This window comes from Pecten maximus, chromosome 19 (assembly GCF_902652985.1).
Source record: "Pecten maximus chromosome 19, xPecMax1.1, whole genome shotgun sequence".
Classification (NCBI taxonomy): Eukaryota; Metazoa; Mollusca; class Bivalvia; order Pectinida; family Pectinidae; genus Pecten; species Pecten maximus.
In genome coordinates, this window is record NC_047033.1 from 1,123,746 (window position 1) to 1,135,932 (window position 12,187).

At 36.8% G+C, this 12,187-nt stretch overlaps 2 protein-coding genes across 2 annotated transcripts in view; one reads left to right on the forward strand and one right to left on the reverse strand.

Annotated features, from left to right (window-relative positions):
- Nucleotides 1–12,187, forward strand: part of LOC117318031 — a gene marked incomplete at its 5' end in the record, with an annotated part of 90,411 nt that overhangs the window by 15,151 nt on the left and 63,073 nt on the right. The window lies entirely within an intron of this gene.
- On the reverse strand, nt 69–5,949 carry LOC117317376. Its single transcript, XM_033872182.1, has 10 exons — nt 5,474–5,949; nt 4,807–4,968; nt 4,292–4,453; nt 3,162–3,348; nt 2,560–2,744; nt 2,082–2,249; nt 1,732–1,962; nt 1,130–1,300; nt 726–911; nt 69–389 (listed from the first exon to the last, which is right to left on the reverse strand). Exons 1-10 carry the CDS (start codon nt 5,856–5,858, stop codon nt 217–219), a joined length of 2,010 nt encoding a protein of 669 aa, XP_033728073.1. The 5' UTR covers nt 5,859–5,949; the 3' UTR covers nt 69–216.

A 12,187-nucleotide genomic window follows, 5' to 3' on the forward strand; every position in this document is an offset into this window, starting at 1 on the left:
TGAGTTAGGTCAGACAATCCTGCAAAGAACAGCGAACTAAAATAAAGCAATGAAAACCACGTTAAGTGTTTATGGTCGTCACCATGATCTCTTTCAAAAATATTTTGTGTCATATTTTTAATGGTCTCCAATCAAATTTTTGATTATGTGTTGTTCTCGTTTTATGGGTTTTAGCCATAATTACGGCTTATTTCAGTATTCTCTACTGTAATGTTATCACTCACCCTCTATGGATACATCAATCTGGCATGTTTCTGTTTGTAAACATTCAATGTTGTCCAACGCGTTAATCATAAGCACAGACACCATGTCTTTCTCTTTACGACAAAGTTCTTTGGAGTCATAGCTGACCGTGGAGACAGATTCAAGCTGATCCGGAATGTATACTTCTGAAAATGGAATGTGAAAAAATGTTGTTCTTGAAAAAGTAAAAGGAGAATAGGACAGGGTGCTTCAGAAAGATAAACATTCTTTTCTTTATCGATAACACATGCTATACAAATCTAGACCAAACCGAGTAAAGTCACTTTTCATAATGAGAACTAGGGTAGCAACAACAGAAACGTTACTGTCTAGCCGGTATAGTGATACAATTTGATAAATAAAACAACAAGCAAATCAAAATGAATTATTATTGGCATCATTTATGCACAAATGTGTTCAATCGACACAGAGGCGTAGTCGCCGTCATAGAAAACACTTTGTATCATGAAACAAGGTTTTACCTGAGCATGACGGTGGTTTTCCATTCCATTCGTACGCAGTCTCCGCTCCACATTTGTACTCAGGTAGTGGGGAATAACCGGGTGCAAACCAAAGCCCGTCTTTACATTGGACACGGCAAGTAGTCAATTCACTTGTGACGTTGCAATCCATCATAGTTCCATAAGATCCAGGTCGCGGTGGGCAAACTGCAGTAGGGTATTATATCATGCAATACGCTGTAATTTGTTTTATTAAGTACGTACAATGGTATAGCTTGGCAATAGGCTACTGGTAATGGGCAAATAGCTTCAAGAGTTAACTGCAGTTTTGTTACTAATATGAAATAATTTCAATCGGGAAAAAGGTCGATTATTTCCAAAAAATAATTAAGACTTTCAGTAAAGTCTTTTAACGGACTACATACCAGGACACATTTCTTCGTTACAAATATCGGTTTCCATGGTTTCGCCTACGCAAGTCTCTCCATCAGGATCTGGATACGGGTTGTTACATTCACGTCGTCGTGTCCTATACCCTCCTCCACAGGTTTTTGAGCAGTCAGACCAATCACTCCAAGTGCCCCAGCCTCCATCAACTACGTGTGGAAATGAAAATAACAGTAGCTGACTAACAACTCGTCATTAAAAGTGTTCAGAACCGGTGACGTCAGGACGGACGCCAATATAGTGTCCACATTAATATAAAACAACACCTGGATACGATTACGTCACATTCAATCCAGTAACATTAAACTGGCGGCAGGCGATAGAGACTACAAAATGACCTCTCTCACAGGCACAAACGTTCAACGAATGCCAGTCTACATAAGAAACATAATATTTGCTAACATTTTGTGATGAAATAAATGATGAAAGTCGTTTTAATTGAAGGACATAAGTGATAATTATTTGACAATTTATAACAAAAAAATGATGTGTTTTTTTTAACAAAATGCGCTAAATTCGGTTAACTCTAAATTTTACATTATGTTAAAACGTATATTAATAAATATGAATATATAAAAACCTTTTTCATATTCGCAAAATATCCCCTTAAATCCAGTAGCGCACAAGCAGGTGTAATTCGTCTGCAGGTTGTAACAGGATGCTCCATTTTCACATTGGTGGTTTAAACAGAACTTCGGAGGTATCTGGCACAAATTCCCAGTGAATCCACCACCGCAGTGACAAGTGAATCCGTCCAGATCATCAATACACGTATGACCATTGCATGGGTCTGGATCACAACTGTCTTCGGCTTTAAAAAACATGACCGGAAAAAATAATTAAAGGAGCCTCTCTCTCTCTGTCTCTCTCTCTCTCTCTCTCTCTCTCTCTCTCTCTCTCTCAAAAATATAAAACAAGATGCCGACTCACCATCACAAACACTTGGTGAAACTAGTTCGATGTTATTCGAGTCTGCATTCTTCAATCCATCCATAGTCACGTCTCCTTTTCGTGTGTGATAGCAGGTCGATGACAGTGACTTTATGTCTCCGTCATATAGAGAAGTTGGAGTCAGGAAAAGACCGGAAATACGAACGTCTAAAATAGTTAGTAATTAATCTTTAATGTTTAAATAGGTTGAATCATTAATGAGAAATGAAGTATTAACATGGATACTACGAGTGCAATGGCATGTTGTGGTTCAGATTTAAACTCAAGGAAGATATAGTGTACAACATCGATTTACATTTCAAATATTAAAATAGATGTGAAAGTAAATTCATAAATGGGGAATTCTAAAATCAAAATGTCAAACATTTTTTGCAAACTTTGAAATATAAAAACAGAAATCAATCATTATTTCATTGGAAAACAAAATACCAGCATTGATTAATTCTTTAGAAATTACCGGCTTCAGGATTCCCAGTAGTGGATATCTGAACGTCACTAGCTCTCCGTGTCATCCTTAACAGTGTACGTGAGGTAAACTTGACATCTCCCTGTACAAACACCTTGATGTTTTTCGCGTCAGAAACCACAGCAATATGTCTCCATGATCCTCTTGTCAGTTCAACATCTGTTTGTAGTTGTGTTCTGAAAGTCATGTTTATACAATTTGATTAATGGTTAAAATTCGCGTATAGCACCGACTAATCAATCATAAACTGACGGATATAAATGTATATGTTAATGAAATATTTAGAACTCTTGATATGAATATACCAAGAGAAAACAATAAACATTCGACCACGAAAACACTATGAATACAGTATGAAAACATCGTTTCACCAATCCATTCAATCATACAGCTGATTTGTTAATCTAGCACTCGTTAATGTTGGTGGATTGACCTTTTGTACCATGTACGCCTAAAAACCAAACTGATAAAGCGAAACCAAAAACCAAAAACAAAAATATGTAAGGCTAGGTAAAATCATATCTAAATCTAAATTATCATTTTTTTAAAGTCTTTGAATAAACAATTTGGTTTCTCCCGTATGATTAACAGACCTATGGAATGTGATGTTGATATTTCTTCCAATATTTATTTGTATATCATTGTTGATTCTGACTTGGAGAGAAGCGTCATGCTTTTGTGGAATCTTAATCCATAATGCCAATGTAAAACCGTCGGCCCCGCTCTGTAGTTGTCCGACTGTCTGTGGTAACATTTCTCCACCGATAACTGCATCGAATACTAAAAGATCAAACATAAAGCAGCGTATTAGGATCTCAATTTTTCGCACTTCCTATTAAGTCCAAATAAAAAGTTAGCTTCCTCCGGATACTTTTGATATCATTTGGTTTTTGTTGTAATTTGAAAAGTTTACCGAGTATATAATGAAATTTATATATCATAATGAATTCTTACTGATACGTTCAGACTTTCATATAAACGTGTTATTCATATCATTTTTTTTTTATAAACCTACAACATTTAAGATGATATACAAGGTAGATATTGTGATACCTGTCTAAACAAAAGTGATAATAACATTGATCTGTGTACTCAGGTTTTACGTTATGTCATTTTATTGGTTAGATATATAACAAATGGTAAAATTGCTTTACATGCAGTATATCTTATTTGTATAGTAAATTGATATAGTTTTATCTGTTTAAACACAAAACTATTAGAACCATTGATCTATATGCCTGACTTAACACAAAAGTGATTTTTAAATATCATCGGCTAGGGACGTAAAATTTGTGATCATTTCGGTTCTTCGTTTTGATATGTTCAAATAGCGTTATAATCTGCAGTATAAGTAAATGAGCAAATTATTTGACTTTAATCTAGGATCGTATTCCAACGATATTTTAGGTCGATAACAATGACGTTAAGGCCATGATTCATTTCTTGTTAGTAGCGAATCGCAAATGATGGTGTTAAATAGTCCAACCGCATGTCACAGATCCCATTGATGTACGGTTTTGAATATTTTGAGATTTTATTTTCTAGGTGACCAATGGACACTATAGATACAGTCCATTTTGATCTTGCATGTGTTCCTAGGCAACCAAACAATACTTTCCTATTGTTCTAACAGTAGTTATGATTTACATTAACCTACATTCAAAGGTCACAGGAGTCAAATATGATAAAATCTTTAAACGACTTCTCCAAATGAAATTTGTACCTGAACAATCTGATTCATCAGTACTTGCAAACGATGACGTCACTAGCCCCGGACCACATTCTTTACACTGAGTTGCCATCTCTTGAGGACCATATTGGTATCTTGAGCAAGGTGTACATGGAGATACTCCGGTCAGCGAATAATAGCCTTGTGCACATATTGCTTTCAGTAGGATAATGAAAACAAGAAGATATTATGTGTTGTTTTTGCTGCCCCGTAACATAAACCATAACCATAACACTTACACAATACAAGATAACTTAAAACATTGTTATTTAAGGTAAATAGCCAATGACGTTTTTTTATGAAAATTATCAAATGTCGACAAGTACTGTTTCAAACATTTCAGGGAAGAAGGACAAGTTAGAAATCTTTCGAAAAGACATTCAATAATAATTTTAAACTGAAAATGACCATTTGCCGTAAAGCATGTCCAGGGGTTGTGAAAAGCTATCAGTGGAACTTGAATTAATGGCGTTATCTTATCAGTGTGTAAACTATTTTCTAAAACTTACGAACACAATCTATCGCGTTGACCGTCCCAGAGGATGGCGTCGATGTCCCGGATGGACATTGGGTGCACGTCACGACATCATCATCATCTCTGTAATAACCCTTAGGACACTCAGTACATTCCTCCAGAACATCGTCATACACGGAACCCAGGGGACACGAGGCTGTAGAGAGAAGGATTGAACATAAAAATGTACCTGTCATTATAAGATGAAGTACATGGTTTGTAAATACATTGTTACAATTTTTTAGTTTGTTTTGCATACGACTTTATGATACAGGGTAGACAACGAAGACATCTCCATACCCTATGTGAGATAAGATCCCCCTTGTTTGTACTTCATTTTGTTGTTTTGGGATTCTTTGTGTTGCATCGGTATGAATCATATGAGAAACGAAAGATGCGGCTATTGTTTACATATCATTTCAATTATAAAAGAATTAGCAAAAACACGAGTATATTTACCATAGAAGTAAACCTAAATACCCAAATAAACGACGTTAACATATAGGAGTAGACGCATCTTATTCCATAATCCAACCGACTTGTTGATTTTGAATAATGTGTTTAAAATTCAGTGTTTTTTCGCAACCAAATTGTTTTCATTAATCAAATGAATTTTCTTTTTTTTTCTCAAAAATCTATACAACAGCTTTGCTGCAACGTACCACAAGTAAGAGTTGTATACCGTGGGTACCGGCCTGGTTCACACTTGATGGTTGCCTGACCAGTCTTGAAGGATTCCTGCTCTACCTCCGCTCCTTCTACATCTAAGGATCCACTCTGTATCCTGTCCTTTATCAATGATCCAAGAGATGCAGCTTTTCTTTCTAACTGATTCTTGGTATCATTAATGTTGCTGTATTTTTCCCATTTCACAACTATTTGAAATGTTACCAGAACTGAAGCGCCGTTTATTTGTCGTGTCCGTCTGGTTTTGTAAAGATCCCGACGTCGACGTGCTGCACCACATTTCAGGTTTACATTGTCTACGTTACAGTCGTCTGAATTAGGACAAATACCTCCCCAGCCATTCAACTGTAATCTTTGCATCTCCTTGATAAGACTTTGTTTGATATTTTGTTGTGTTGCTAGGTCGTTGCAAGAGCCAGTAAAATAATAGACTTCTCCTGGTAAATTAAAATTCTGAGGATCTCTTTTCACTGTAAAACAAAATTAAATTACTTAAACTCGATGTTTTAATGTAAATGTTTAGTTTAGTAAATTGTAAATTGCATAGCTATTACATGTATGCTCGACATCTGATAGTCGATAATGATGCTTAAACCAGAACGCAACAAACAATCGTCGAACAATGGGTGCTTTCCAGGATAAGGTTTTAAGCGGGCATAACTTATTATAAGAGTAAAGATGCCAGGGTCAACATCACAGGTTAAAACACAAATGACGTGTTTCTTGCGGTCCATCAACAGTCATGATCAAGTAAATTAGGTGTCTAGGTCCATCTACAGTCTGGGTCAGGTAAGTCAGGTGTCTAGGTACATCAACAGTCAGGGTCAGGTAAATCAGGTTTCTTGGTACATCAACAGTCAGGGTCAGGTAAATCAGGTTTCTAGGTACATCAACAGTCAGGGTCAGGTAAATCAGGTGTCTAGGTACATCAATAGTCAGGGTCAAGTAAATTATGTGTCTAGGTACATCAACAGTCAGGGCCAGGTAAATCAGGTTTCTAAGGCGTTCAACAGTCAGCACAAATAAGGGTCATATGTACATGGTTGGCTAGGGCTAGGGCCATATTGGGACGAGTGTGTAAGGTTACAGTTCTAGTCAGGGTCATATGAGGACGATTGTGTAAGGTGACAGTTACTGTCAGGGTCATATGAAGACGGGTGTCTAAGGTTAAAATTAAAATCAGGGTCATATGGGGACGAGTGTGTAAGGTAACAATTACAGTCAGGGTCAGATGAGGACGAGTGTGTAAGGTTACAGTTCTAATTAGGGTCATATGAGGACGAGTGTTTAAGGTTAAAATTAAAAGCAGGGTCATATGGGGACGAGTGTATAATGTTACAATTATAGTCGGGTCTTATGAGGACCAGTTTCTAAGGTGACAGTTGTTTTTGGTTTGTTTTTGTTTAACGTCCTATTCACAGCCAGGGTCATTTAAGGACGTGCCAGGTTTTGGAGATGGAGGAAAGCCGGAGTACCCGGAGAAAAACCACCGGCCTACGGTCAGTACCTGGCAACTGTCCCACGTAGGTTTCGAACTCGCAACCTAGTGGTGGAGGGCTAGTGTTAAAGTGTCGGGACACCTTAACCACTCGGCCACCGCGGACCCTTAAGGTGACAGTTACTGTCAGTGTCATATGAAGACGAGTGTCAAGGAAGACAATATGTAGGGTTTTACAAGGAATTCTGCCAAGGAATATTAATAGCTAGCACGATAAGAGAACTAGGACTTATCATTTGAAAAAAAAAATGCAAACAGATGTTCAGGAGACACGAAACTCCGAGTTTAACTGCGATCGTCATTTAAGGGAACACCAATTTTCACATCAATTATATGAGGAAGCCATTGTTAAGATGATATACATCCTTGGCATATAGCGTATGATGATCAGATTGCTCTACGTAGACATCTGCATTCATGCTCACATGAGTGTATGGACTGCTATGCAGTGTTTAAAGTCATATGTAACAACGGCCTTCCCTTGGTACAAAACAAATACATGTGGTAAGTTTGTGTATGTTTTCGAGCCTACGTTATCGGCCTGTGTATTTCATTGTTGAGGAAAAGCACTAATGCTGACTTTATAGTGTCATCTCTCTGAAATATACTGCAGAAGGCACACTAGAGGACACGAAAACCGTTAATACAAAAATATGTATTACATGAAAAACGGGCGGACATGTCTTCTATTACAAAACAAAGCGTTTGGCAGGATAAGAAACCAATTTGTTTTCATGCATGAAGTGAAACACAACTTAGAGAGGATTAAGAAGAAGAGAAAAGATAAGATCCCAAATGAATTTGAACCTTACCTATCATGAAATAGGGTCAACATGTACAATTGTTACGCTAGACTTGCAGAGCCGAGAACGAGAAGCAATCATTGGTGCGTCGATCAGAAACTGAGATATTAGTGCAAATGGTTATACGTCAAAATATCTGTAACAACTGAATACCACGCCTAAGAAAATAAGCATCTGTGGAATAAAGTGTTTTTGTTAATATTAATGGCTGTCGAATATTAAACCAGTACTGACATTGACTTATCTATGAGTAGTGTTATCCTGAAGAACGTGTTGATGCTCTCATTCAATAATTCATGTTGCATAATTTGATAAATGATAACGGTATAGCTTGAATATGAATATTAAGTGTAAATGGCTTCACAGATTAAGTTTTACGCAATCCGATGCAGGAGGAGTTACATGCAGCCTTGAAACCTCTCATCTTGATCAGTGACCAACAGTTCAAGATATGTTAGGAATATACAATGTAGCTATATGTTATGATAGTATAGTAAGATATTACACTTCATAATCTTATAAGATGACGATTCATAACAGACATACCTGTACAGCCAGGGACTGTCTCGGCAGGAAACCACTTCCCAGAGCTAGTAGAACAAGTGAACTGCCCAGTAAATTTCGTTATATCTCCATCACCAGCCCCGGCAGGAATGTCGTATTCCTCATTACAATGCATCATACAATGAGTACCGAACATCCAGTTATCGCACGTGAGGGCCCCGTTTAGAGGAGGGAGTAGGTCCGAGCAATTATTCTCTAAGACAAAAGAACGAATTGTTCAGAGAGCATCATACTAATCTGCAATATCAATGTTAAAAGTTTTAGTCATATATGTACAGTATAGCTACTCACCACCTTGTCTAGATTGTCCAGGTTATACCGGAATAAAGAAGAACACGTTGATATATCATTACTTACGGAATATCTGTACTTACCCTAATAACTGTAACAATTACATAGATAATTGCATACAGTAAATATATATTACATATCTTTATTTTCAAAAACTATGTAGTATATACGCACGTTTGCAGTATGGTTTCTCTCCTGTGCCCATATACCAATGCACTTTCTTTGTTTGTTTTGTGTTTCTCACACAGGAAATCGTATCGCTTCCTATCAAGGGATAACTTCCTCGGCAGGTCAAATGGCATTCCGATCCAAAAGAAAATCCAGGACAGTCGATCTTCATGTACAGATCAAGTATGTTTGGTGGGTCACAGATTTGCTCTTAAAAAACAATTGTAATTAAAACAGCATAGTTATACATGAGATATATATCTCCACCATTAAAAATGTAATGCTGTACAATTTCGCAGCAAAAACTGTCAAAAATATTCCTTGCAAAAGCTACTGTAAAATAAAGGTAATGTATAACAAACCCCTAAGATCTCTTTAGGTTTATATATGCATATGTAAATATTGATGTACTAAGTGTCGTCGTTGATAAGGCCTTTGTCACAGTATCTGGGAAAACTTGCAGGGCAACAACAGTACAATAGATAACCTTATAGCACATAAACAGGTATAGGTTAATGACAAAGAAAACAATGTAATGTCATTTTAATAAAAAGCATGAGTTACGAAAAAAAAAATTGAGGCATGTCGAAACACTTAAAACAGTACAAAGATAGGACGACCACCCATTTCAAAATTGTAACCAAATCTAAATGTCCTTTCCTGTGCTGAAGAGCCATAGTGGTGTTACTCACGATCAACATAGACTAAGAAAATACAGTCAGGTGAGGTGTTTCCAGCCGAGTCCGTCGCTGAGTAACGTATTTCCATTGAACCTAGAGTGAACTTGGTTCCTGGCGACTGCCCCTTTGTCTGTGTGGCTGTTATTGCCTCTCCAGAGTTGTCCTGTACTGTGGGAACATCCCAGCTAATAACAGCAGGAGCCAATCCTCTGTCAGCATATACATATATTGTACTCGGACAATCTTGTATAGTTGGAGGCTCCGAATCTGTTATAAACAGAAAGTATACATCAGACATTTTTATAAGTTTATAGATAAACTACGTTCTGGTCTTTGCACTAAGAATATCAACTTTCAGCATAATGTTGCCTGGTGGCTTGTTGCACTACTGTAGCCAGGTATGACATTGCAGTGTGACGGCACTATACAAACCTTCGTCAGTGGTTCCGTCACTCGTGGACAAAGTCGTTGTATTTCTAAAGATCTAGCGAGAATTTCAAATCCCTAACAAACACTCATAAAAATGACCTGGTATATTGTAGCCTTATCGCAGTTCCTCAGATCATTTTCTTACCCTTTTTCCTGATTTAACTAATTACAACTATTTCATTCCAACGGATGAGGCCTTTGGACAGCCCAATTCTCATTTCAATAATTACCCGTTACAGTCAGCTTTTGTGACTTTACATATACATGTATCTCCCTTTCAACATGTCTTTTGTTAACTTTGATTTGCCCACAACATTACTCTCAGATGTCGAATTGTCAATAAAACATTCACATTTAAATCTAAGGTATCGTAAGAAATACCGTTATATATTCATGAACTTCTTGGCCTTGAAATAACGAGAGGTAACAAATACCTCTACAATCGGCCATAAACAGTTTCAATAAATCAATACAGTGAACTGGTTCTGGCCTAAAGTTCGTGATATCAGTATAATGTGAACTTATGGGTTGTCACATTGCCTTGTCCAAGTTTTCGTGATTTTAGTGTGATGTCAATATAAGAACGTTTGTAAGCTCAAAATGACAAGATAAAACAAAAACCTCTACAATCTGACAAGGTGTTGCTCCAACTCCCGTCACTCTGACAAGTCGTAAAGACAACACCCGATGGTTGTAGTGAATATCCAGGGTCACACTTTGTGTTACAAACGGTACCGTACTCATATTCAATGGACTGGCATATCGCCTGGCCATGGTTGGGTTTCAGGTGTCTAGACTTAGGACAAGTCTTTACTAAAACAAAAATTAAAAAAAATTAAAACAAAAAACGTTGTATTAGCAATATTAAAAATCGCAAAATTGAAATTGACTTTTTTCTATAGAATCTGAAATTATGATAAATTGACTGCTTAATCATTTGTGTTATCTTTATCTTTGATATTGGTATAATATAATTTTAAAAAAATGGTATGAACTATATTTTAAGCAATCTTATTTACCACCTCTAAGAAAATCTAATGAGTACACTGACGATGATATAAGTATACTCAATAGGTTTATGATACTCCTGGAGACAATACATATATATATATATAGTTGTAATTTTTTGACAGGGTAATGTAACTGTTGCCTCACCTCTGAGCAATACAAAACATTACATACATCAAGGATATAATGCTACTAACTTTCACACCTAGGTGTTTGACCTGTGAACTTTCCATTTCGTTTACATTTCCGGGTGACATCACCGTCGAGTAGATACCCTTTGTCGCAAGAATAAGTACATGTAGTTCCGGCAATTCGCTCCGTGTTATTACAACTTACTTTGCCGTTGGTTGGATGGGGCAGTTGGTTACTACACACTATAACTAAATAAAAAGGAAAATGAATAATTTATTGAAGTTACACATTTACACTTAATCATATTGCTGCAAACAATCAATTATATTTAATGTAGGATGATGGCAATAAAGAGCTGTATGCATTTGTAAATGTATAACTCTCCTTATACAAAAAGGATCCTGAAACGCCGAAATCTTTATACGTTAATGTATTAATTATAAAACTTCAATCTTACCTTTCACATTGAACTTGTAGTGATCAAATGCAGCCAATCCTTTCGAATCCCTGGCCTCGTATGTGATTATATGTTCCCCTCTAAAGAAATTAGAACGGGAAGGACTCCCCAATATCTGTGTCACACTGTGAAAAGGAATATTAAAATAGTTATCGTTTTCAAAATCTTTTTCAGCCATGATCTTACGACTTTAAGCTGAATAAAAGATAATCAAAAGTGTTCATCAATTTGTTTGGTTCCGAATTTGGTGGCGTTCGAAGTTTTCGATAACAATGAAAATATCTAATTGTTTCAGACATATCTTAATGGCGTATGTATGTCGTACAGATTGTGTTAACGAACGGTCTGCGATAACTCAGTCGGTTCGGTCAACGGTCACATAAACTTAGGTGAAGATCCAAGGAGCGCGGTTTGACGCTCCCAATCTATGTTGGTTTGTGTTTCCCCGACTGGTTTTACTGTAATATGTTGTTCAGTGAGGTAGTCCTTAACTACTACATGGAGGCCCCGCTTCCAAATGACACTTGTTGTTCACTGGACGATTAACCAAGCAAACAACAACGTTAAAGAACCGCAACACAATACTACATCTTTCAGTGGGTACATGCGTAATGTTACGGTCTTGAATAAGACAATATTCATTAAACACTCTACGAGTG

What these genes read in the sequence shown, in the direction of transcription:
- LOC117317376 (XM_033872182.1), bottom strand. Translation starts at nt 5,858, where the DNA reads ATGCAAAGATTACAGTTGAATGGCTGGGGAGGTATTTGTCCTAATTCA. An exon ending in CAACGCGATAGATTGTGTTC is followed by an intron (nt 4,454 to 4,806) that starts GTAAGTTTTAGA and finishes TCCTACTGAAAG; the next exon opens with CAATATGTGCACAAGGCTAT. An exon ending in ATCAACATCACATTCCATAG is followed by an intron (nt 2,745 to 3,161) that starts GTCTGTTAATCA and finishes CATGACTTTCAG; the next exon opens with AACACAACTACAAACAGATG.